The sequence below is a fragment of the Suricata suricatta genome, chromosome 2, assembly GCF_006229205.1.
Source record: "Suricata suricatta isolate VVHF042 chromosome 2, meerkat_22Aug2017_6uvM2_HiC, whole genome shotgun sequence".
NCBI lineage: Eukaryota > Metazoa > Chordata > Mammalia > Carnivora > Herpestidae > Suricata > Suricata suricatta.
Window position 1 is genome coordinate 184,233,177 of NC_043701.1, and position 26,628 is coordinate 184,259,804.

The 26,628-nt window shown below is 46.9% G+C and overlaps 1 protein-coding gene and 1 long non-coding RNA gene across 2 annotated transcripts in view; one reads left to right on the plus strand and one right to left on the minus strand.

The window, feature by feature from the left end:
• Nucleotides 1–75: 75 nt before the first annotated feature.
• Nucleotides 76–26,628, plus strand: part of GLRX3 (glutaredoxin 3) — a 30,954-nt gene continuing 4,401 nt past the window's right edge. The window contains exons 1-9 of the mRNA XM_029932803.1: nucleotides 76–282; nucleotides 698–919; nucleotides 6,337–6,445; nucleotides 14,806–14,880; nucleotides 15,634–15,835; nucleotides 20,822–20,994; nucleotides 21,214–21,275; nucleotides 23,240–23,297; nucleotides 24,945–24,997. Of these exons, the coding sequence (XP_029788663.1) occupies nucleotides 807–919; nucleotides 6,337–6,445; nucleotides 14,806–14,880; nucleotides 15,634–15,835; nucleotides 20,822–20,994; nucleotides 21,214–21,275; nucleotides 23,240–23,297; nucleotides 24,945–24,997 (845 nt within the window). The 5' untranslated portion in view covers nucleotides 76–282; nucleotides 698–806. The remainder of the gene's footprint in view (nucleotides 283–697; nucleotides 920–6,336; nucleotides 6,446–14,805; nucleotides 14,881–15,633; nucleotides 15,836–20,821; nucleotides 20,995–21,213; nucleotides 21,276–23,239; nucleotides 23,298–24,944; nucleotides 24,998–26,628) is intronic.
• Nucleotides 1,023–26,628, minus strand: part of LOC115286019 — a 32,829-nt gene continuing 7,223 nt past the window's right edge. Inside the window, exons 2-3 of the long non-coding RNA XR_003905823.1 lie at nucleotides 13,787–13,859; nucleotides 1,023–1,278 (exon numbers count right to left, since the gene is read on the minus strand). This is a non-coding gene — a long non-coding RNA (uncharacterized LOC115286019). The remainder of the gene's footprint in view (nucleotides 1,279–13,786; nucleotides 13,860–26,628) is intronic.

Consider the following 26,628-nt stretch of genomic DNA (forward strand, 5'->3'; position numbering starts at 1 on the left):
CGGGGCTGGGGGAGGGGCGCGGGGACCCCGCCGCCGCGTTGCCGGCCGCGAGCGGCGGAGCAGGGCCTAGCCGGCTGGGGGATTCCGCCTCCCTGAAGCCGAGCGGCTGAGCCGTGTGGATAATCGGGGCGCGCTCGCGTGTTCTCGCTCCGCTGCCGCCGCGGCCGGGGACCTCCGGGGCGGGGAGCCGGCCGAGCCGGGGTCTGTGCGGGTCTGGCACACGTGCTCCTGGCCCTGGGGACGACTCCAGAAGGGACCCGCGATTAGGGGACACCGGGCTGGGTGAGCCTTCCCCGTGAGCCCTCGGGGGCCTGGGGGTTCTCTGAGCGCCGGCTCCGCTCTCCTGCCGCTGGGTGCGGTGGGGGCCCGGGGTGGGAGGGCCGAGGGCCCTGTCCCCAGCCCCGCCACTCGCTAGCCTTGTGGCCCCCGGGCAGGCTTCGTGCCCGGGCCTCGGTTTCCTCGACGGTGGGATGGGTTCTTAGAGTAGTGGCTCTCAGGGGTTGTGGGGGGGTGAAGGAGACGGTGCCTGCACCCCGCGACCTTGCCTTGCGCCCGGAACCGAGTGCTGCACGGCCCCCCAGGCAGCTGGGCCGCGAGGGGCAGGCAGGGCTCGGCCCGGGAGAGCCGGTGGGGTGGGGGAGGGGTGCCGGCGTCGGGAACGGAGCCGGGTGGGAGTTACTGCCTTCACTTCTGGTAGGTGGTGCTCCGGGGACGCGGCGGAGTCAGGTGTTCGGCCAGACGCCCTTCTGACCTCTGAGGCTCGCTTGCAAAATTGTTCGGGGGGGGGGGGCGACCAGTACTCCCCGATGAAAGGTGGGTTCTGGGTCCTCCGACGCTCGCTCGCCGACGGCCGCGGAGTCACGAGGACGCCCGAGGCGGACCCGCCCCAGCCGAGCGGGGCCTGTGCCGACCTGCCCCTGTACGTGTTTGAACTTAGCCTCACCTGAAAGACCGCTTTGCTTTGTGTGTTGCACATTTTGGTTTTTAGGTTTCATTTTTTATTCATAAATACAAATCCTTAAAGTAACACAGCCCCTACCATACCCTGTCCTCCTGCCACCGGCGGGCACTTGAAGCGACCCAGGAAACGGGGATGATCCAGGCATCCGGGCGGCGGTGAATGGCGTCCGGGGGAGGAGCAAATCTGTGCCGGTTTTTGTGGAAATGGAAGCCTTTGAAGTACTGACCAGGGGCGCCAGACCCTGGCCTCCTCGCAGGTCTCGGTCTCGGGGCTGTGGGGCGGGCCTGCCTTGGACTCCACGCTGGGCTGAAGCCAGCCTACTTAAAAAACAATTAAGTAGTACTTGGTATTGTAATCATTTAAAAATCTACTTTCTGAACATCACTTCTCAATTTTAAAATTTTATGTGGGTTGGAATTTTTGCTTAAGTCATGTCAGGTGTTTCTACACCACTGAAGCCTCAGCTGGACTGTGCAGTGTGGGTGTTAACACCCATTTGCAGAGTAGCTGAGATTTTGCCCGTGTGTAAAGTACTTAAGAGTCCAGTATAGATAGTACTTAATAAATGGTAGCTGGTGTGATCTGCAGATGAGTAACTGCAGGAGCAGAACACCCAACACGGGAGAAACAACTATTTATTGAGCATTAATTATTCTGATGAAGAGCCAATGGTCCTTACGTTGTCTGAAATCACATTAGTCGGGATTTGAACCTGGTCTTTAAAAGTTTTCCTCCGTGCACCTTGCGCACTGGATTATTCCTGCAGACAGAGGGGACTCTTACCTGTAGCCTAAGAGGGCGTTTGTTTGTTTCAGGTTTATATCCTTAGGCTACTAGACAGGGCGTAATTAATTAGAAAGGTAAGCAGCTAAATATGAGAATGCTGTGGACGATGTAAAACAACTATTAATAATATACTTCTATGTTTTCAAAATGTTTTTATGTTTCTGTCTGCTCTTCCCAACGCTCCAGGGTATTAGCTCTTGCTATTTTACAATTAGGAAGTTAAGATTCCACGATTAAGATTTAAATTACTCTTCAAAGCCATGTTAGTGATAATGGAATTTAAGTTGTGTAGGTATACTTTTTTCTTTCCCTTTTTTTAATTCTTAGAGTATAATTGACATATATTAGTTTCAGGTGTTATTTATTTTTTTGCATAGATCATACTGTTATAAAGTTTGGGAGCATTTTAATTAAAAAATTAAAAAAATTTTTTACATATATTTAATTTTGAGAGACAGAATGAGACAGAGCATGAGCAGAGGAGGGGCAGAGAGAGGAGACACCAGATCTGAAGCAGGCTCCAGGCTCTGAGCAAACCTTCAGCACAGAGCCTGATGTGGGGCTTGAACCCACAAACCATGAGATCATGACCTGAGCCGAAGTCAGACGCATAATGGACTGAGCCACTCAGGTGCCCCTAAAAAAATTAAAAAAAAATGTAATAACTATTTTGTATTTATTATTTTTTAAGTTTATTATTGAGACAAACACAGCATGAGTGGAGGAGGGGCTGAGAGAGAGGGAGACAAACAATCCCAACCAGGATCCCGGCTCTTAGCTGCCAGCACAGAGCCCAGTGCAGGGCTTGAACCCATGAACCGTGAGATCATGACATGAGCCAGAATCAGATGCTTAACCAACTGAGCCACTCAGGTGCTCCTAAAATTTTTTTTAAGTGTTTATGTATTTTGGGGGGGTGGGGAGAGACAGAGACAGCACGAGTGGGGGAGGGTCAGAGAGAGGGAGACACAGAATCCAAAGCAGGCTCCGGACTCCTAGCTGTCAGCACAGAGCCCCCCGTGGAGCACCCACTGGAGCTGTGAGATCATGACCTGAGCCGAAGTTGGATGCTTAACTGACTGAGCTACCCAGGCGCCCCTTAATTTTTAAAAATATAATCATATTATGAGCAATTTTCCATGTCATTAAAATGATTTGAAATATGATTTTTAATGCCTTGATAGTATTTTGTTATATGACCATTAAAAAAAACTATAGTATTGTTGAAGAATTGATTTTTCCAGTTATTTGCTATGTGAGATAATGGGAAAGTATTCATATACATAAATCTGTCTCTTTAATTACCTCCTTAGGATAGATACTCAACTGTGTATAAGAAATTTCTGAAAGGTTGTGGTTTAATTTTTACCAGCGGGATATGGAAATGTTTGGCGCTCTCCATCTTTTTTGGTCATGGGATATTATTATTTAAAAATCGTTTTCAATTTAGTGAAAGGTGGTATCCCAGTTTTGTTTTTTTTTAATGAGGTATTGGGGCGCCTGGGTTAAGTGTCCGACTTCAGTTTAGGTCATGATCGCACGGTTTGTGGGTTCAAGCCCCGCATTGGGTTCTGTGCTGACAGCTCAGAGCCTGGAGCCTGTCTTCAGATTCTCTCTCTCCCTCTCTCTCTGCCCCTCCCCCACTCATGCTCTGTTTCTCTGTCTCAATAATAAATAAAAGCATAAAAATTTTTTTAAAAAATGAGGCATTACACAGATCTTAATAGTTAGGTGTGATGAATTTTTATAGTTGTACATACACAAGTAATGATCATTCACAACAACATAGAGCCCCAGAATGTTCTTTAGCTCTTTTCCCGTAATCCCCACCACTGATCCACTTTCCGTCAGTGTAGATTATCTGCCTGTTCTTGGTACTCTGTGTAAATGGAGTCTACAGCTCCTGGTCTTTTATGTCTGGATTGTGTTGCTCAGCAGGTTTTCAAGATACTTGTTGCAGGTTTCTCCAATTTGTGGACATTTGGGTTATTTCCAGTTTTGGGCTGTCGTGTCTGAGGCTGTTGTGAACATTCTTGTGCAGGTCCTTTTGTGACCTTTCTTCTTTCTCCCCCTTCCCTTAGGCTTTGGAGCCTCCCCAGCGCCCTCTGCAGAGGCTCATTCCGAGGGCTTTGGGGGCAGGTGGATGGCTTCTGGTTGCATCACACTGGCCAGAGCTCAGTTCCGGGGCCCCAGACAGCTGCAGGTGTAGTCAGGCTGCAGGCCCAGGAGAGGGAAGCCGCACTTGGTGAAACACAGCACAGTCTCTGCTGTGGCCCTGAGGCCCACCTCCACCCCCTACCCCCTCACACTAAAGCTTCGGATAACCATTGATTAGGGCCCGACAGTATGTCCTTTCCAGCCTTAGGAGGGTCGGTCTTGAGAACCTGGTGCTTTCCTCTTGTGTGCCCCGTGCTGTGCCCTGTGCTGCCTGGGCCTGCAGCCCTCCGTTTTCCTTTGTTTCAGCAAATGATGTGCTTCCTGCCCAGGAAAACAGGGCTTCTAGTAGCATCTCCCCAACTCTCCTTCTAACGTCTAACGTTTATTTATAGCTTCACCCATTCTTGCTTCCCTCCTGACCTGGAGGAGATTGTCCCTTATCTAAGATGAATTCTTTGCTCTTAGGTTCCCCTCTCCTGCCGCCCCTGAGACCTTGCATCCTTAGCGGCTCCTGTGTCTTCATCCTTTTCCTCTCCATTTGCACTACTCCCTCACAAGGTACACATGAAGATTTTCTTGTATTAAAAAAAAGCAGGGGCATCTGGGTGACTCAGTTAAATGTCCAGTTTCGGCTCAGGTCATGATCTCATGGTTTGTGGGTTTGAGCCCTGTGTTGGGCTCTGCGCTGACAGTGCGGAGCCTGCTTGGGATTCTCTCTCTCTCTCTCTCTCTCTCCCTCTCCCTCTCCCTCTCCCTCTCCCTCTCCCTCTCCCTCCCTCTCCCTCTCTCTCCCTCTCTCTCCCTCTCTCTCCCTCTCTCTCCCTCTCTCCCCCTCTCTCCCTCCCTCTCTCCCCCTCTCTCCCTCCCTCCCCCCCCTCCTCCACTGCTCACATTTTTTCTCTCTCATAATAAGTAAATAATCTTAAAAAATAAAAAACGCAAATCCCTTGATCCTGTCTTTCCCTCTGCCTAGAATTCTCTTTGTTTACAGACAGATCTACGGTGTAGATTTCTAGCCACTACTTCCTTCTCATAGGTTCAGTCCCCTGCATGCTGCCATCTGACTTGTGCTTCTGCCCTCCACCTGCATCAGATAGATGGTGGTCACTCCTTCTTCCTTCTTCTTTTGAGTTCTGTGAGGCCCTTTTTGTGCCTTTTAGGCTTCATTTTCTGGTCTACTGCCTGGGTTCCTTTTCCTTTGTCTGTCCTAACAACTGTTGATGAGCCCAGAGGCGCTGACCTGTTTGTTTTTGGAGAGCTTGGTGCCAGCTCTATTTGATCCCCAAATCTGTCTGCACATGAAGCACAGGCTCTTTCCAGAGCTGGAGACCATCACGAACAGCCCACCAGGTTTCCTTTCCTCCCAGGTTAGCGGCTTGTAGGTGGGATGCGTGCCTGCTGCCACCAATAGTGGTCAGTCATTGAGACTTGGGAGTCGGCTCTGGGCTGTGCTTCTAAGGTCACCAAGTCCTGCCCCTCCTCCCCCTGAGCCCCCCCAGGGCCTCCCTTTCCTTCTGTTCTCTGACATCGGATGGGAGGCTCACTCTTCTTTCAGCCACACGGGTTCACTGGTTTCCCAGGGTGCCGCTCTCCTGCCTGCCCACAGGTTAGTTTCCTTCGATCCTTTCTCTATGTAATGGATGTTTTTAATGTGTTTTCTTCCTGATTTTTCACAGTTTTTGGGTTGGGGGTGGTTATATTTGAATTTAGGCTTCTATGCAAGGGTTTTTCAGTTTAGTATGAGGATAGACTTAAAAGATATCTTTGCCAAGACCATTTTATATGAAAATAGTTGATAAATGTACACTGAGATGCCTAAGAACTTAGTCAACAATTTATTAATCCACTGTTCTGTCCGTTCATACTATCACTTTTTAGAGAAGCTTTCAAAGTGTAATGTAAAAAAAGCACATCTTTGTAAAAGGTACTTCTTGTTTCCCCTTGTTTTCTGCCTGCGCGCCTTCATTTTCAACACTTTATTCCTGTTCCTGCGGCCGCAGTTCCCCCCTGCATCGCCGACCTGTGCTTAGAGACCCGAGCCCTCGAGTTCGTGGTGACCACGCAGCCGCGGTCCCTTTGCACAGGCATTGTGTCTCTGCTGCAGACGCCCAGTTCCCGCCCTTCTCACGGATCTGAGGACATAATTGATTTCTGGGACTGTGAGTTGAGATGGATGAATCTTTAGAACCACTTCATACGAACTAAGTCTTCACTCAAGAAACACCGTTAACTTGAACATTCATCTGAAGGATTATCCAGACGTTGCGAGCCTTGTATCTTGGTGTGTTTCATACAGCAGAATGGAAGCAGTACAAACCCAATTCAGGCAGTTCTTGTGGAGGTGGTTTGGTAGTAGAATCGAATATATGTGAGTATTTCCTTGTTTTTAAAGATACCGTAGCTTTAAAACGTTGCATTCTGTTGCTTTCCAGATCCCTCCTGGTGGTCCATTTTTGGGCACCATGGGCTCCGCAGTGTGCTCAGATGAACGACGTGATGGCAGAGTTGGCCAAAGAGCACCCGCAAGTTTCGTTTGTGAAGGTATCGTATCTCCCGTGTCCCATCTTCTGCGAGTTTAATTCTGATTTATGAGGCCGACTGCGTTTTATTAACATAAGGGAGGAGGGGTGTGGAATTCCACATTTGTAATTGGGGTTAGCATTTGTTAGTTTTGCAGTAGATTATTCTTAAAAGTCTTAAAATTGTTTTGCATTTCTCAAGTCCCGAATAGTGTGACAGTCACCAGCCACACTTTCTCTGACACATGCTTGGTCCGAGCGCAGAACGGGTAGATTGCAGGGTGGGTGGCGGGGGTGTTTGTGAGCAGAAGCAGACTAGACCATCCGGTGTGGACCGTCGTGGTTTTAGTATCGTAAAGATGCCGACAGAGCTTGCTTCATGGAAGAGCAGAGTGTGCTGTGGAAGGTGACGGGAGAAAGGGTGGGGGGTCTGTGGGGAGCTGGGGAGCAGGGGAACAGGAGCAGGCTGCTGTCTGCGACCTGGGACCGGGTAAATGCAGGCCGACAGAGAAGCGGAAAGCTTTTCCAGCCTGTCTAGGAAGCAGAGCAGGGAAGGAATCTAGTGTCCCCCCGGTTCTCCGTGTTCTCACCCCAGGTTTGCATGCTTTTGTTCCTAGTTTGTGTCCCGGGTGCGCACGTGCTTAGGAAAGTACTAGTAGTTTAGTGAGGCTGTGGATTAGCTGCTTGATTTAGCGCATTTCATGTCGTCATTCAGGACTTAGTACCGGGTGAAACGGCAAAGCCACGGTAGAGAAGCTGAGAATCTTAGACGTGAATTTCTGGGAAGGGAGACACACCCTGGTTTCAGAAGCTTGGCTCCTTAGGAATTAAAGAAACAAAAAAGACCAGAGTTGTAAGTTCAGAGGACATGTTTAGCAAATATACCCATATACGGGATTAAAAGTGACATCTTCTCTACCGTCCACTTTTTATGCAAACTGAAAACAGAACTCTGAAGGCTAATTCATCTGTGTAATAGGTTAGACTTTCAGGCAGTTTCTGTACAGATAAGTGGGCTTTGAGTGGCCTTGCGGTCAGATGTCTCAGAATCAGAGCCACATGAAAGGCGTAGGGAGCGAGCGCTTCCTGCCCCTTCCCCCTCCGGCCCTGCGTCCTGCCCTGTAAAGAAGGGGCTGCGTGGATTAATTTTGCATGAGTCCTTTCAGGGTTGTTGTTTTTTTTTTTTATGAAGATAGAGCAAATATAGATGTAATAGCTAGCTTTTTAAAATTTAAGGACTTATTTAAAATTCCAATGAAATGTGTAATGTAACCTTAGGACGTAACCCTAAAATGTCCAGTATAAATAATAGAAGGAGACATTAAAACTGCATGTTTGGTCAGTGATAAAAGATAACGATTACAAGAGAAATGAATGATTAAACATTTCAATCATAAGATTAATCAAGATGATGGTAATTGTTGCAAGTCTGCTTTTATGTGTATAATGTTACAGGTTTAGGTAACACATTGTTCTGGGCTGCCATCGGAATGATTTATTTAAGGCGACTATAGAATTACTTCTCACGCTGGTACCACACTTAGCCGTGAGATTTTAAGTTGTTCGAGTGCTTAAGTGTTTCCGCGCGCCAGGGGTGGAAGTCCTGGTCTGTGGCGATGCCCAAACCTGACTGCACCTGCCCCTCGGGAGGGGCGGCACGAGGTGGGCACTTCTCCCAGGAGTGATTCCTTTCTGAAGATTCACTCTGGAGGAGCTGGTCCCCCTGTAAGGCAGGCAGCCCGTTTACATGGTGAGCAGATAAGAAGTAAAATGTTTGAGAGGCCTGTTGGCATTCCCCAGTAAGAGAGGGTGCAGTTCAGTTTGAAAGAGCTTTCCTTCGTCAATGAGAGCTTTTTGAACAGTATTGGGAAGGGAACTGATGTCCTGCTATCTGTGCCTTTTAATTTGATTTCTTAGTTTTTATTTTGATGGATTGCCAACAGCCTGGCATTTTTGACTTGTGAATTATAGAGGTCAGTCCATCCTATAACTTAGATTTACAAAAATCATCATGTAGATGATCTCAAACATAATGTTTTTAATACTTAAAAAAAAATTTTTTTTTTACTGTTTATTTTGAGAGAGACGCACAGTGGGGGAGGGGGCAAGGAGAGGGAGACACAGACTCTGAAGCAGGCTCTAGGCTCCACTGTCAGCACAGAACCTGATGCGGGTCTCGAACCCACGAACTGTGAGACCATGACCCAAGCCAAAGTCAGAGGCTTAGCCCGCTGAGCCGCCCAGGCGCCCCTTTAATATTGTGACCATCAGCAGTGTCTTATTTTGTAGACGATGGGAAAGTGTTAATCTGAGAAAAGTTGGTGCACATTTTGGTCTGGATAGTCGGTGCTCCCTGGAGTGGGTGCTGCGTGTGGATGAACACCCTCGTTTGCTCTCCTGAGGGGTGGGGACGAAGTGCCTGTGTGGTCCTGGCACCACGTCTGTGCCCGAGCCTTGAGGCATGCCACCGTCCCGCGTCGGCTGCCCCTCTAGCCCGAACCCCAGGCTCTGGGCCCCGCCCGAGGTTTGCACACCTCCAGGGGCTTCCAGAAGATACAGGAGTTTGATTGCTGGACGTCTTCCTGGAAACGTAACATTTGTCCAGAATAAAATCAGATGGCTAACTGCTACATGTCCTTGCTCTTCAAATTATGGGGGGTCAGTTTGTTGGCTATTTGTCTTCAAAATGGAAATACACATTTATTGTGTAATCATTTGTTTGGTAGATAGAATCTTTCAAGACCTAGTGTCTGGTGGCAGGGCAGGAAGGAGCAAGAGCAGCGCGGCTCCCTGTGACGGGGAAGTTGGGAGCTGCTACTTCCTTTCAGATTCGCCTTTTCATAGGAGTGCCTGTTCATTTTTTTATTTTACGTTTGATTTTATTGATTTAAATTATTAATTGAAAAATTTATTCAATTATTCAATTTATTTTATTTTTCTTCAAATGAAAACTATATATTTTTAAGGTGTGCAACATGATCATTGAAATCAAATCCCATTTTACATGAAGTCTCGTGTGTACCCCCGTGGCTTTTTTTTTTTTAATCTCCAAACTTAGTCTGTGCCTGTGGTTCAACTATTAGAGAATATCTTTTACTTTTGTCTGTTCTGTCATTTAATTCCTGTTTTAATTGGCTTCTTGACTAGACCTTTACCTTACCTTGTTTTCATTTTTTATTGCTTTCCTTTGTGTAGTTGACTTCTACCTCCCTGCCAGCCTCCCCCACCTCTCTTCCAGCTGGTATTCTGATCCAGTTAGGCTGTGGTACTCATTTTACTGTATAAGGCACTTTGGTGCATAAAATCTCAAAGTCAAGCCTACCGGCCACCTGGTTGGTGAGGTTTTGTACTACTGGATTTCGTTTAGTAGTAATCTGATTTGTATAATTCCCTTCCGAACTTGCATTTTACATCCATTGTAACTTCAGATATGAAGGAAAAGGCATAGGAATTATATACTTAAATTTGTGTTTTTGATTCTTAAAAAATAAGAGTTGTTGTAATTTGATTCTTGAATGTGCAAGCATCTTAAAATACAGCTCACAGTTCTGTTGCTCTAAAATCAGTGTAGATAATTTCTGTATGGTTCTAGAAATGTTTAACTCTAAATATTCAGTTAGTATTTTAAACAGGCAGTGTAGGGTAATCTTCAGAAGGGTATCGGCCAGTTGTATAACTAGTTACCAGTTAGTTGAATTCCTATTTTTCAGTGTCAGAGAATACCGACCAGTGTATTTGGCATTTTAGAGAACATACGTAGGATTCTGTTTTTGGAGAATTCTAAAAATGCCTCTCAGATAATTCAAGCAGATTTGCTAAATCTTAAAAACAGCCTAGTTTTTATTTATGCTGTTTTGGTAATTAAAAAAAATAGTAACAATTAACAGTTCATTAGCCATTCCTGGGCTGAGTTTGGTAAAGTTCTTTTAAAAAGCTATCAAAAGCATTAAAGATCTATTTGAACAAGGAATTTTATTTTGAAAAATTTTCCTTTTATATCACAAGTCACAGTTAGAAGCCTCTTTTTGAAGTTTAACGAAATAATCCTGAATATCAAGTTTAATTGTTCTCACCTCAGCCTTGGGGACCAGCGCCACCCTGGCCGGTGGTCACTCCTTCCCACTGGTGTATTCAGTGTTGTGTCGGAGTTTATTTACCCAATCTAGCACTTACGTGCCACTACTTTGCTATCCACGGGGAGGCGGGGTACAGAGCAATAGGGTAATCAGGTAACAGTTTGAAGGTGATTTCAGAGACTGGATGTGGAAGAGGAGAATCTGGGCGGTGAGTGCCTTATTCGGGTCTGGCTGGAGAGGAGCGTCCAGGAAGTGAGCTGGAGAATGGAAAGGAGCCTTGGGAGAGCCAGGACAAACTTTGAGGCCTTGGATTAGCAAGTGAATGCTGCTGGAGGGCCTGGCCTGCATCCTCTGGCTGCGTACAGGTGGGGCCAGGGAAGGAGGAGCGGGTACGGCTGTGGGGGGCGGCAACAGCCATGACCTGTGGGCACTGGGGGAGTTTGGGTTTTATATTGAGTGCTGTGGAAGTGACACACCGGATTCTGTTTTTAAGTCGATTACTGTGGCTGTCCTGTGGGGAGTGGTTTGGAGTGCGGGAGGGATGCAGACTGGAAGCAAGTACACACATTAGGAGAGTATTTCCCAGGCCAGGTAAGAGATGCCTTGGACACTGGTGGCAAGGGAGCATCGAAATGATGTTATTGTCCAATTTGGCTTGTATTTTGGAGGAGGAACCCTGAAGACCTGTTAATGGATTGGATGTGGGTGAGGGAAATGGAGTAATCAAAGTTGTCTCCTTTTTGATTGGATCATCTGGATGGATGAAACAAGATAGAAATGCCCCGGGGAGGAACAGCTTAGTGGGACATACCTGGTAGAGATGCACATGCAGACGTCAAGTATGTAACTTGGGGGGGAGGGGGAGGGTGGCTGGCCTGGATGCAGCGTGGGCATTGTCGCCATATGGTGTTACTTAGACTAGACCGCTCAGGGAGAATGTGCGTAAATAAGGGACGTGCACTCAGCCAAGTCCTGGGAAGTGCCAGCCGCGTAGAGGTGGCCGGATGTGAAGGAAGAGGCCGCAGAGACCACGTCTTAAGGGTTATAGAAAAAGAAAACATGGAAAGCCAAGTGAACGGTATCTTGAGAAGGTAGGTGAGGTCATATTCATGATACTGAAAGGTCAGTAAAATGAGGAAACAAGAATAACCATTGAATTTGGTGAAATGGTAGCTTGGAGGGTTGGAGAGGAGCTTGGCTCTGGGGCCACTCTGCCCTCCTCCACTGCTCACCGTCGCTGGCATCTTGGCTGAGTTACCTAGCCTCGTTAAATTCTAGTTTCTTCTGTAAGTTAGGTGTAATGACAGCATCTATTATCGTGGAGATGAAATGACCCAGTACACAAAATGCACTTAGGATGGTGTCTGGCCTAGAGGAATCGCCGTTGTTCGCCACTATCATAGTGGACTCCGGTGACGCCGCAGAGAGGGAATCCCTGCCGCCGCAGTTACCTCGCTGTGGTCAGGGCTCCCCGCCCCTCCCTGCGCCCGGGAAGGGTCTGAGTTTGAGTCACGGTGCAGCAAGTGGGTGGCTCCCAGTGAGGGCATTCTGTCTGGGATTCCATTCTGGAAGTGTTCACATTTGGTGGTGCTGAAGTCAAGTATAAATCCTATCCTTGAAATTTAATCTTTCTTTTTGATTGCTAGAGTAGACAAAATTTACTGAAGTATAGGGGAGAAAAGCATAGGTTTATAGTCTTGAGTTTATTTCTTAGCTCTCCTACTTAGTTACTATGTGTCTTTGGACAACGTAGATCTTTCCTAGATCTTTCCTAGCCACCGGTAAGGTTGAGATGATAATGTACCACGTAACACACTTTCCCAGGTTTTAAGTTGTTGAGGCAGATGTATGCAAAGAGCCTGTCTTGGTTTACGGCACAGAGTAGGTTTATTTTCTGTTTTCATTGACAGAACTGTCATGTTGCTTTACATCCAGTGAAAATGTTTCCAAAGAATTTTACTGCTGCAAAGGTTTTAGGACATCAGACAACCCTTGATGTTCTGGGGAATGGCTGTCTGTGCCTTTAAGTGGCACTCCTGGCCCCTGCTCTGGGAGGATTTGTCACCTCTGCCTTTGTCTTACTAAGATCTCATCTGGCTGGGAGCTGTTTTGAGGAGCAGTGCTGTGGTGACCCTCCTGGCTTTAGGAATTTCAAGAGGATTATTTGCTTCCTAGAAGAATGGTCACTAAGGCAGACCATTGGAAACCAGCAGGAATATGAGAAGAGGTCAGCTTACAGCAGCACAGAGGATTGTGTATTTACGATCGCTGGGGTTGCCTCTTTTGGTTTGGTTTAAGACCGCATTATCTTGTTTTTGCTTAGTATTGCTCCCCCCCCTTTTTTTTTATTAAAAAAATTCTTTTTAAACGTATGTTTATTTTTGAGAGAAAGACAGAACACGAGCTGGGGAGGGACAAAGAGAGGGAGACACAGAATCAGAAGCAGGCTCCAGACTCCGAGCTCTCAGGAAGAGCCCAATGCAGGGCTCGAACTCACAGACTGAGATCATGACCTGAGCTGAAGTCGGACGTTCAACCTACTGAGCCACCCAGGCGCCCCTTAGTAATTGTCCTTTTTAAAATTTGTGTTACTTTGCTGTTAGAATCCAGTTGTACCAAAGATAGGGATCGTAACTGAGCCTCACTCAGTGAGTGCCAGTGTGTGGTGGGCACTCAAAAGGTGTTTTTACCAAGAGAAAATCATGAACTGTTCTAATCATTGCCTTTGCTGTTCTTCTTTGGTTTGAGTACGTGGTTCTATGAAAGGAAACAGCACAGAAGTTTTCAAAACTTTCAGAAAGCATGTTCTTTTTTTTTTTAACTAAAAACATTTTTTTAAGTGTTTTATTTATTTTTGAGAGAGAGAGAGAGCCTGAGTAGGGGAGGGTCAGAGAGTGGAGATACAGAATCTGAAGACAGGCTCCAGGCTCTGAGCTGTCAGCACAAAGCCGATGCGGTGCTTGAACCCACGAACCATGAGATCGTGACCTGAGCCGTAGTCGGACGCTTAACTGACTGAGCCCCCCAGGTGCCCCTAGAAAGTGTGTTCTAAGTGGTGGTCTCCAAATGCTTTGTCTTTGTTCATTATTTTTAGTTTGTTGGACAGTTGATGTTGACTTAAAAATGTATATAATTTTCACATTAGTACATTTTGAGAAATGAAAATTATTAAAAATACTGTTTTAAAAGCGTGTTTTAAAGAAACAAAAATAAAGTGGAAAAAGCACCCAGGAATGTATGAGATGGAAGATAGAAACCAAAGACAAATGACTGTGCCTTCCACTTACCGGCAAGGCTCGTTAGGACAGCTGGACGCTGGATTGGGGAAGGCTCGAGATGAGAGCTGGAGATCTTCCATTCCTGGAAAAATACAGGATATATGTTTTTAACTCTTTTAACAATACAGTCTATCAATAAATTTTATTTCTTACAGGTGTAATGTGAATACAGATTTTTATCGGTTTTAAGAAGTTTATGTTAAATTGATAGTCCTGTGAGGGAAGGATATAATATTATGTCTTGGTTTTTTCTCTAAGTGTATGGTTTACAAAATCCTACACGCGAATAGCTTACAGGAACTGTGTTCTAATTACTTAGAAATTGAGTTACTAAATATGTTTAAAATTCATGTGTCAGATAGCTGATCGTGTCTTGTTGAGGGGCCTCAAGGAAATCAGGAAGCAGAATGCAGTCATCCTATTTAAATTGCAATTAAATGTATGAATAGACCCAGAAGTAAATAGCCTAGCACGATCTCTGCCTAGTGTCCGGCAGCCTTGCAGGAGTTAAAAGTAAAATTTATCAGACATCAATAGTTTATTGAAGAAATACTCCTTTTTTGCTTCATAATTTGCAGAAGGCTGCAACTGTCAGTCATGATGTACTGCCTCTTGAAATTAGTCAATAGAGCAAACAGCAAGAATTGCTGTGGGCAGAAAATAAGCACTGTAATCATGACATAACTGGGGTCAGTGATTTATGGATTTCAATATAGTAGTAGCTGCGTATGATTGAAAATTTACTAGGTCACCCGCGCACCAAAAATTTTATTCACAGCCTCCAGGCATCTTTTGAAATGTGCAACAAAATAAAAACCTCTGAACCTGTTTTGACACCGCAGACTCAGTGGATGACACGCCAGCCCAGTGAGTCTCATTTAAATGTAAATGTGTCATAAACTTTTGTACCAGACTCTTTAAAAACAGCCCCTACTTGAAGGGGTGCTGCATGTGAATCTGATAGACATATTGAAGTCGTAAAAAAGGACCTTTTCATAATCAAGCTTTATATTCTTTTGTTTTTAAAGTTGGAAGCAGAAGCCGTTCCTGAAGTATCTGAAAAATATGAAATTAGTTCTGTTCCCACCTTTCTGTTTTTCAAGGTAAGGGTGAGGATGGCACCAGAGACCCTGCATGTGTGGTGGGCCGGGGGCTCCGGCTCGGCTCCTTCACCCCTTTCCCCGATCCCTGGACGTTAGGCACTTGGTTGTTCCTGGCTTTGCCCTGTCTTCTTGTAGTCTCCTTGTTTGCTGATGCTGAGGCTTGCCCTGGGGCGTCCTGCAGAAGTGACATGGGCCGTAGAGAGGTCCAGCAGCCAGAGTCGGAGCTTCTGAGAACAGTCCAGATACTTGGCTGTAGACCCACCATGTTCCCGCGTTGGGTGGAGTTGGTTGCTTAGGGCCTGTGCCGGGCCATAATGGAGCATCTGGCTCCTCCTGGTTTGATTAATGACTCTCCTAGGAAGCAGGTGCAAATCTGTGCTCCAGGGCACCCCTGAGTGTTCCCACAGTGTCCCCAAATACTGCATTTATGCTTTGCAGTAGATTAATCCCTAGGAGGGTGGAGGAATCTTTTCTCTTTTAGGTTAGACTCTGATCTGGTTTGAGTTTGAGGTGTAGCGATGTTTTCCTACTCTGTTCCCAAAAAGGGGAGAAAAGGAAACGATTACCTATTTCTAAAATGGAGACGCATTCTGCCAGTTGGTAATCAGAGTTTTAAAACCTCATCTGATAGTAAGTGGTGTTGGCCTCTTTAAAAATCGGCTAGAGCTATGGATTCCTGCTTGTTCTAATTTTGGAGCGTAACAGAGATGATGAAAGAATGCCTCATATATTCGAAATGCCTTTTTACTTCAGAATTCTCAGAAAATTGACCGATTAGATGGTGCACATGCCCCAGAGTTGACCAAAAAAGTTCAGCGACACGCATCTAGCGGCTCCTTCCCACCCAGTGGTAATGAGCACCCAAAAGAAGACCTCAACCTGCGCCTGAAGAAGTTAATTCATGCCGCGCCATGCATGCTGTTTATGAAGGGGACCCCTCAGGAGCCCCGCTGCGGTAAGAGGCTGCTTTCACGGGCACGCGTGCAAAGTGGGCTCCCCTGGCGTGGGGTGCGGCTGGGAGGGCGCACTCTGGTCCCGACGCACCGTCCCTCCTACGCTTGTGTAGGGACAGCTTCTGAGAATCAGGAAGGTTCTAATTCCCACTGACATTCTATATCAAGGTGATGAGAATCCATTTGCATCACAGACACAGAATTTTGGAACCCAGAGGATTCTTAGAAATCTCCTCTCTCGTTGAAGATTTTTGTTGATGTAAGCACCCAGGGACTGGAAGGCCGCTCATCAGGCCACCTGGGAGCAGGTCAGGCCACCGCAGTGCTGGTGTGGACGGGCTCCTGTCTGTTCAGGTCATTGTGCCACTAACGGTTCCTGTCCTTCTTGGGAGTCTCTCTTTATTCACCTAGCCCAGATTCAGTGGTTTAAAAGTTTACAGAATTTTGGGGGTGGTCCTGTGTCTCCCCCTGTATTTCCCTGTGGTCCCACATCGAACTATGCTGCTGTGGTGCCCACCTCTTGTGTCATTTCCGGGTTACAGGTGCTCTTATTCTCTGTGCATATATGTACATATCGCTTGTAGTTTTGTCCTTAAGTAAGTTTTAGAGTTTATTTGACTCCTCTGGTATTGGGTTTATGTTGTTTTCTTTTTAGTATGCCTAGCACAACATTATTATGCTTCATAATTGAGCATTTAATGCCTTCTGATGGTGCTGTTGAGAATCAGAGGTTGTCTCCACTATGCAGCGGGGAGTTTTTTCAGATAGGTGGTAGTAAAATTGAATGTGCTATTGATAAAATTACTGCATGTCCAGTGTGACTTTATAAAAATAACCTAGCTTCCAACGTAGATTTAATTGTAAATTCTTCCCTATCTGGTTAGCAAATTACGTATTAGATTATAAAAAAGTCTAGTTTTAAAGATAAAGTTTCAAGTTGAGTCCTATCTTAAAAGGATAAAGAATGGCTCCTTTCTCTCTCAGTTCTACTTGAAAAATTTCCTTGCTGGTATTTACGTGTCAGAGGATGCGTGCTGTTGATGTGTTGCAAAGTGCACTCCGTCTCTACCAGAGATGGCTCCCAGGTAGCACGAGTCGGTCTCTGTTGTGGCGGTCTGTTCAGCTGCGGCTGCGGCGGTTTACTTTCCCCGATCAGGCAGGAGAATCCTTTCCGGTACTCACAGCACGAGGTACTGAGACGTGACCCGCGTGGGGCTGGCTGCCACGTGGACGCGCCTGCTGGGCAGCTGACACATAGGAAACCCGCCGTAAAGCCGACACAGTGCTCTCCTTGGGATCGAACGGGACCTTTTCTCTCCCCCTTTTCTGCGTGGCAGCCTCGCAGGATTGGCGGGTGGTGACACTGCAGCTGGGGCAGGTGTGCTGGGGCAGCAGAGGGGAAGCGCAGTGGCCAGGTGTCACAGGTGAGCTGCGGCCCAGCGCCACCGGTGGTGACGTAGCTGCAGGTCAGTGACCCTTTGTGCGCCTTCGGTCCTTCCGTTGGTGGCATTGGAGTTGGAGCCGGTCTTGGGGATCCTTTTCAAATCAGATGTTGTTTGATTATTCAGATAAATTGGAATTACATTTAGAAATACCCATTTTTGTGCTTACCTTTTACTATATTAGACTTAACTGGTAATGCATTTCTAGTTATTTTATGTTAACTAGCATTTAGAAGAGTGTACAAATATATAGCAAGTTAGAGTAGAAAAGAAGCTTTAATGCATTTTGGAAGAATCTCAAAATCTCCGTTATAGACATTTAGATAATAAAAGACACAGTTGGGTAATTCAAATAAGATTTTTAGATACATATAAGTTAACAGGTACAGTTTCATTCCAAACAAGTACTTGCTTTATTCTTTATACTTTTTATAACTGTGTTTTTAACAAGTTTTCTGTTTTCTAAGGTCTTGAGTTATGTAACAACGTCTTTCTATCAAATATAGTCAATACTTGACATAGGGGAAATAGATCATTTTAGAGTGTTGGTATTCTTTTTTATTTTTTTAGTTTTTTTAATGTTTTATTTATTATTGAGAGAGAGACAGAGCATGAGTAGGGGAGGGGCAGAGAGAGAGGGAGACACAGAATCTGAAGGAGGCTTCAGGCTCTGAGCTGTCAGCACAGAGCCCAACACGGGGCTTGAACCCATGAACCGTGACATCATGACCGGAGCCGAAGTCAGACGCTTAACCGACTGAGCCACCCAGGAGCCCCAGAATGTTGGTCTTTTTTAATAAAATATCTACTCAAGGATCAGTTAGAAGATACTTTTACTGTGCCTGTGCCCTTCCACTTCTTTCATCGAAGCTCCGCTGGCTCTGGGTCCCCCTTTCTGTGCTCCTGCACAGGGACTCTTCATCTTGAAACTGTTCTTTCCGGAAGGTACTCGACTTTGACCCTCCTCCTTTCTGAGCCCACTCAGTGGACAATAGGTTTTGCTCTTGTGTTTGTACCTCTGAGAGGAGGTACAGGCCAGGCCTCCTCTGTGGAAACAGTGACCGTCTGTGCACTTGAACGCCACCGGCTGGCTGGCATTTCCGTATCTGGACAGAGTCCCTGCAGAAGGCCCCGCTGTCAGCGGCGCCCGCTCCTCCCCTCGGGGCCCGCTGTGGAGCAGAGCTGCGGGGATTTCCGATTAGCCTTGCTTTCGGGTCCTCAAAAAACATGAATGAATGAATAACAGTTAAATTTTCTGTCAGGGAAACCTGAAAGCCACTTCAGGGGCTGCCCTGGAGCCCCGCTTGGTCTCAGCCCGACCTCTCACACTTTACGTCATGTCTTGGTAGCTTCAGCTTTGGCCTCTCCCGCCAGAACCGTGCGGTGTATTATGAGCCGGACGCGGTGATAGGGTGCCAGTCGTCGAGGAACTAGAGTGTTCTTATTCTGTGCTCCTCAGGAGGGACAGGAAAGAGAGGGTCTCGTGTTGTAGGCAGAGTTTCAAAGCTGTACTGAGATGTGCATCTTTTTAAACAGGATGTTAAATCCTTGAACATGTAGGTTAATTAAGTTATTTGGGAATTCTTGTATCCATTTCCGTTAACAAAGCTTTTAGCAAAGCAAAGGGTATTTGAACCACGGGACAGACATTTCTTCTGCAGAGTCATCTGACGGGGTTTTCTTTTGCAATCCGACACAAACATTGTAGGTTGAGAAGTGGGCTTCAGGGTTTTATTGTTATTAGATAGTGACGAGATGTGCCAGTTAGCTCATTATTCACCCCTTCGGTCATGAGTAGAAATGACTGCAGACAGAAACGGTGGCTCTGTGACAGCTCAGTGTGGTTTTTCTACTTTTAAATATTTGTATCGCATGCATGCACTTTTCTTTAAAAAATGTGTAAATATTTTGTTACTGGAGTGAAGCCTTCTCACTGTTCTATCCTTAAGCATAATATTTCCAATCTGCTACTTTAACCCTTAAAAACGAAACATTACCCATCAATCTTTCTAGTCTGCATGTAATTGCCTAAAGCTAAAAGAAAGCTTTTCCTCAGCCAGTTACAGTAGAAATGAGTTAATATATTGGCAGCAGAATAACCATCAGCAATCAGCCGTTAGCTGTTTACTAATGAACTCCCAGATGAATGAAAAAAATTTCAGAATCAGTGTTTTACTTCAGGCTGTACATGAACTTAACACTTCAGTTGTAGGAAAAGCAACTTATGTGCTGTACAAATAAATACCCGGGCTTCATCTCCGTAAACTGTAGACTGAACACTGTTTGGAGCTCAGTAATACAGCCCTGTTTTAATAGTAAATGTGCTTTTGCAGGACATCAGGTGAAGCCTGTTCTTGCAATTAATCTTACACTGAATTTTATGATTTGATTTTATTTAAAAATACTTGCTGATGCTGTGAAATCCTATAGGAATTTTGCACCTGAAGAATAGGTCATTTTCTAGTGAATTATGACTGTTGGAACAGAAGGATGGAGCGTGAAAGAATAGAGTGGTACAAAGTATTGAAAGACAATTGGGAAGGATTAGCTTATGGAAAGAAAAATATCCTCTTTTCCGACAAGACTGATAGATTTATAAAAGACTGATATCCACACTCTTATTCTTCAGTAGTAATGTCATAATAAGAAAATGATGTCAAAGAAGGACAGGACAAAAATGTGTCACAAAAGTGTAATAAAATCATGGAACATAAGATTGTCACTATAGCGCAGTAAAGAAAAATCACATTACATGCTTTGGGGAATGTAAATAGTTTTAAAAAGGAGACTGTCAGGTTACACCACCAGGATGAGAAAGAGCACCGTCAGCCTGTTGACAGTTCCTGTCTGGCAACACCGAAGGCAGCTTTGAAATTCAATGTGCTCAGTTTTGACTAACAGAAGACTTTTCTCCTTGACTTAGTTAATTTATTCTCTTAAAGATGGTATGGGCTGAGAGCTTGTGCCATGGACGCTGAGGAAGTGCTGCCAGGGCAGCAGAAACCCAACGGTTGCGATTCTGGTTTGCTCACGGAACAGTTAAAAATGGCTGTTGTGATTTTTTCCCCCATCCAGTGTTGATTCTCATGGATTCACAGACAGCGGGGCTGGGAGGGACTGTGAGGGCATCCAGGTTGGACCCCTGATTGATGGGGTTGTGCGGGAAAGTAGGGTGACCGTCCAGGGTCAACTGTTTGTCTCCCCGGTGGGTGGGCAGATGCCAGGGCTTTCTGGCCAGCATTGCTTCTCCTACAACAAAAATCAGGCCTAATATTGAAGAGGAACGTTGAGAAATACAGACTTCAAAAAATTTCACAAATGTGTTAAACCACACGTGCTAAGCCACACGTGAACACGTGGTTTTACTTCCAGGTCAGATAAGGGGTTGTTGGAATTTGTTTTTTCTTTACCTGCCATCTCGCCATGCTGATGAAATCACGGGCAGGATTGAGGCAGACATCTTTGTTCAGTAGCTAATGTGTGCTGTGAATTAATTTAAAATCATGGGGAAGAGAGAAGCTAAGTTCTTTATTTTCTTTTATGCAGGTTTCAGCAAGCAGATGGTGGAAATCCTTAACAAACATAATATTCAGTTTAGCAGTTTTGACATCTTCTCAGATGAAGAAGTCCGTCAAGGCCTCAAAACCTATTCCAACTGGCCCACCTATCCCCAGCTCTACGTGTCTGGGGAGCTCCTGGGAGGACTGGATATAATCAAGGTTAGAACGGAGAAGCCTGTGCCTTGTAAAGAATTTGCATTTAAAGCGCACTTTTGGAAGAGCTATAGTAAATGCAAAGTATACATTTCTTACGAGTCTCTACATTCACAGACACGATCTGGGATGTCTGTGAAGTGTCTCGGGCGAGACGGCGGGTCGCGCTCTGATACCCGCCACGCGGTGGTGGCGTTTTCTTAAGCTCTCGTGTGTTTATTTCAGGAGCTGGAAGCCTCTGACGAACTAGGAACGATTTGCCCCAAAGCTCCCAACTTAGAAGAAAGGTAAGTGTCTAAAAGTGTCAGATAGTCTACCATTTATTACTTCAAAAACATTTCTTACTTTTTGGTTTTTCATTGCTCTTCCCATATAGAAATCAGGGATTTGTTTTCGTGTGTCGAAGTCATTGGTGGTGTTTGCAGTCAGACCAGTCACTGAACTTGGGAGGGCCTCGTTTGCACTGGAGAGATTTTTGCGCCCATTGAATGATCATGTGGAGGATACCCTTTGTGTTTATAGAAAGAAATGTCATGGTCCCCGCGGACTAAGCTTTACTTCTCTGCGTTTCGGAAGCAGGCTCCCGCGGCCCCCGTGTCCGGCGTGCAGTCACAGCCCCTCCCCGGGGCACCGCCCGAGCACGGCTGGACGCCGCCTCGTGTGAGGAGCGAAGGCCGCACGGCGGCGCCTGTGCACACACTTCGGGGGCCTCACGCTGTCTTTCTAGCCCGGTCACGTAGAATTCAAGGAGATTTGGAGCAGTAAAATTGGGCTTTGTTTTTATGAAGGATCTCAAGCAGCTGTTAAAGATTTTATCTTATGGAAATTTTGGACTTTGGCCTGTAGGGAGACTTACAGGGATTTTTATTGTAATAAATTTGAATTAATGCAGAGATTTAGAGAAGAATTTATTTTGAAATACATCCGTGTATCAGCCGTTCATAGTTGGGGCTTGAGTCTGTGACGTGAAACCTCCTCTCGTGGTTTTCTTGCCATTCAGCATCTTGAGATAACTGTTTAATAGGAAGGACCGCATTTGTCCATCCTTGATTAATTAATAGTGTCCCGTGTATGTCAGATTGACCTTTAAGTGCCACGCGTTCTCAGATGATTTATACCCTTTCCTGCCTTTCTGGTAGGACAGGTGGCTCGTGGAGGCAGCGGGGCCTCGGACGCCTTCTGCGCTGTGTGCCCTGGTGTCTGCCTTCCGCCTGTCTTGCTGCCGTTTCCGTCCCTGACTTCATCAGACCGTCTGTCTCTTTTCCTAATGTGCTGTGTCTGTATTTGCTGTGGCTTTAGCCACAGGGGCTTTGTAGACCCACACGGTCGTTGTATCTTGAGTAATCACGTGAAGCAAGCATAGGGCCAGAGCCTGAGTTCTGAGTCTGTGACGCTGCTGGGAGCTGGGTGGAAGGACTCGTTTTGGTGTCCTGGGCTGGATAGTTGGGTTGCTGCAGGTGACGGATGGTGATCAGTATCAGTACCATAGTCTTCATTTCTGAGTTTTTCTGAGAATCAGCCCATCGTACTCTACCGGAAGTGTACGTGACAGCGCGCTGGGCGTGACTGGTGTGTTTCACTTGTGATCACTTTGTTCTCTGAGGAGGTGTTGAGCTGTGAGTGACCCAGAGCACCAGTAGGAGGAGGATCTGGTGACGTGACCACCACAGGTTGTCCTGACGCTGACTGTCCTGGGATTTGTGATGGAACCTTGTGGTCACTGCTCCTTACAGCAAGTCAGGGACAGCCTTTGAAAGACGGTACAGAGTGTGAAACACAAAGTTGAGACGGGGGCGGTTGATGTGAGCAGCTGGTGCTCTGGCACTTAGCTCCTCCAGCTCCCGCCGTGACCTCGTGAACATGGGGAGCGTTGGGCTGTGTGTCACCTCGTGGCGGAGAGGGGGCCACCAGATGTGGTTCTGGAAATTGTGGGTGGGCTCAGCGCACAAGCCCTTCCTGAACAACCCCTTACTGAATTGGCTATTATTATTTTTTTAGTGCTGTGAGTTGATGGGTTTGAATTGCAACTCGAAGGAACATTCGTTGCCTTAAAAGCCATATTGTGTTTTATGGTGGCTCAGGGAGAGAATGAAATAAAGGAAAATGTCAATGCATTTGCTTGTTTAATACCACTCAAAACTGTGAACTATCATCCTGCTATCCCTCAAATATGCATGTTACTCCTGAAGCGGAGCAAAAGTGGTGTTTAATAATTGAGCTGAGCCATTTTATATCAATTTTCTCTCTTTAGGCTCAAACTACTGACAAATAAAGCTTCTGTGATGCTCTTTATGAAAGGAAACAAACAGGTAAAGAACTCAAAAATGGTTTTATTTGTAATTTCTTTTGATGTTAACATCTGCAACAAGGGGGCACTTAAATCCTTTTTCCGACCGCGGCTGATGGAGCCGGAGTGGCATCGGGAAGTTATCCAGGCCTTAATTGGTACTTATGGAGATCAAACAAAGTAATCTGCATCTTGCCTGACTTTATCATCAACATCTCAGTGGGGTGCATTTCTCTTTGCTGCCAAACTTGGTCAACACTGTCCACCCTCTTCCTGGTCCTGTTAGTTGCTGTCCGTCACCAGTCGAGGCCCTGGGCTCAGGGAGTGAGCAGTCTGGCCCGCACACTTCCGGGCACAGGGAGCCTGGTCCTGGGGGAGCGCAGCCCTGGGGCGTGCTTTAAGACGTTGGGGACGGAGAGGTCCGCCCTGTGTGTTCCGCGCCAGTCTGGCGAGCACGTGAGACAGTTGGGCCCTTGTTATCTGTGACGGGGCGGCCCCGGGGGCTTTTCTGATGCAGGAGCCCCCTGGCCGCGCCTCGCTTTGAGGACCGGGTTGGGGGGCGCACTCCCACCGACAGCTTGAGTCAGCCGGTTGTCTGGACTGGAAGGGCTGTGCCCGGAACCAGGCCCTGTTCCCTCCCTTTATTCTCAGCCAGTGACCGAGACAGGCTGGCGGATGGAGAGCCGGGGCCAATCTGCCTGTCGTCGTGGGCTGCTCCCTCCACCTCCCAGGGTGCCGCTGCCCCTGGTGTGAGTGTCGAGTGCGCCTTGCAGGGAACAAGGTGTGGTGGCGAGTGTGGGAGGTGACGTGCCGGACACGGCGAGACCAGCTGGTCGGCGTAACTGCTGCAGTGAAAGCAGTAACGGGACACGGGGACACGGCTCTCGGCGGACTGCGATCACGGAGTGGCACCTAGATTCTTTGGCTCCCTGATGTTATTAAAACAAGACCAAGGAAGTTAACCATTCCCTGGAGTGATCAAGTCATCTTTTTATGTCTTATTGGTGATTATCTGAAGCAGACTTTTATTCTCAGAAAAGTTTTTTTTCTGGAAGCCAGCAAGTAGTCCTGCATCTTGGGAGCAGAGCTACTTGTGTGGTTAAGAAACACGTGGTGCCGAGTCTCCCTCCAGGGTCGCCGGGATTGGAGGCCCGGCGGCTGCGGAGCCCTGGAGCTCTTCCGTAACCTCAGAGGAGGGGCCGCGCTGTGGCTCCGCAACGTAAAGACACACAAATAGGGAGTAAAAGTCCACTTGGGAGCAGGAAGACGATGATCCTGCTCAGGGCAGAAAGGTGAAGTGAGGTGAGGTCATCTGTGAGAGCGGGGGAAGGCGCTGGCCTCTGTAGAGCACAGGGCTCCCCCCGGAGGGACTGTCGGGTACCAGGCTAGTGTCGTCCCCGGTGGGCAGAGCGTGGAGGAAGTCTGGGGCTGAGTGTCCGGACGGGTCAGTACTTGAAGCAGCGGGGGTGGGAATTGGTGGCCTCCTGAAATCCCAGCTGACCCCCGGCTCTGTGAGGCCCGAGGCCCCAGGAGGCTCGTCACTGGAGTATGGTGTGCCCTCGCTGTCCTGTGGTGCCAGTGTTTATAGGACCATGCCGCCGGGCATGGGCTGAGTAGGAAATGCAATACATTTTTACATGTTTGTTTTTATTTTTCCTTCTAAATTTAGGAAGCAAAATGTGGATTCAGCAAACAAATTCTGGAAATACTAAATAGTACTGGGTATGTAAATCTTGTTTTCAAATAGTGTGTTTAAGAAATTCCAATTTTTTAGTACTGCCACTGTTCCCTTTCAGTTGTTATGACTGTATCTGTATATTTTTATCCCCTTATTTTTGCAGTAGCGCTTTCTGAATGCTTTAACGTAGACCATAGTCGGATTTTCTGGCCCGTATCAACCGACTGAGAATGTAAAGGAGCTGCTTGGGCAGTCATTGAAGTAACTGTCTACTTTCCCAGAGAAAAGTTAATAACTGAGTTCTTTAACGTGCATAAAGATATTTTAGGGAAAATATATCAGAGGTTTTTAACTTCCTTAAAAAATATCCTAGTTTTCCACATCGTATCAAATGCGCAGGGCCCATGTGAAGGTCGCTCTGTGCCTCAGAAGCAGGTCACTTAAGTCGCTGTGTCTCTGCTCTTGCTTTGCTCAGTGGTGATGCCACATAAGAAAATTGTGGTTGATTTTTCTGATTAAAAATAAAACCACTTGTTTGGAGATACTTCGTCCATGTTCCATAGAGTTTACCAAATGTTTTTGCTTATTATCATTATTTTACTTATTTCACAGTAGCTTCTTTCTAATATTCTTAGTATTCTAGCCATAGCTCTAGAGAGATTAACCACTTCTTTGAAGTCAGGGGGCAGGGAGTTTGAAATGTTTAGACATTTGTGGGCCGGGCTGAGAGTAGTCCGTTGAGTAGCACAGGTTAAGTGAGCTTTAGGGACAGAAAAAGAAAGATGATGGCGTTCTTCAGGCGGTGGTGACATTTTACCGAGGAGAGTCTGGGGAGGCTTCTGTCGTATGGTCTCTAGCCAGACCTTCCCCACGCCGCCCGAGGACAGAGCAGAGACTGGCTGGGTTTTGGTCATCAGTTTTTACGGCCCCCTTTCTCTGTCTTCCTTCTGTCAGAGCTCCCTGGTGTGACATGCACAGTCCGCCTATCCCGAGCGACAGTGTGTCCCGTCAGGGTGCACCGTCACAAGGCCATGAGGCCGGAGCACCGGCCGTCTCGGCTCGTATGTTCGGTGGACAGTCACCCGGTACCTGTCTAATCCTGATTGGATTTGCAGGTACCAGCTCCCCGGAGCGGAGGGGCTTCTGTGGGGATAACGGCCCCCAGCCTAAGACTTGCTGATGGGGGAGCACTGGGAGCGTGGGACCCATTGCTGTCCTCTCCTCGAATAGACTGTCACCTCGCCGAGAGCTGTCAGGACGGGGAGAGAGCTCTGGATTTTTATTCCTTCCCCTCCATTCCTTCCCTCTTCTTTTCCTTCTCTGCCCTGCAGGGCTGTGGGCCGAGTGTGCACTGAGGCGTGGAGGTGCTGTGCGCACAGAACTTGCAGGAGGGGCATGCGCTGTCGTGACCGCAGGCGCGTGGGCCCCCGGGCCTCTCGGCCCCCTCGTAGATGCTCAGCTCGTTGTGTTTCTCGTGCCCTTCAGACCCGGAGGTCTGCCTCCTCTAGTTCAGCCGGGAGGGAGACCACGTTGGGTCTTGTTTTCTTAATCTTCTCTTGCTTTCAGATCGTCCTGTTTTTGGTACTTGGTGCTGATTTATCCTGTTGTCTTATGGTTTTGATGTTTTCTGCACCATGAGCAGTTTTCTTGGGAACTTGTTTATGACGGAGTGAGA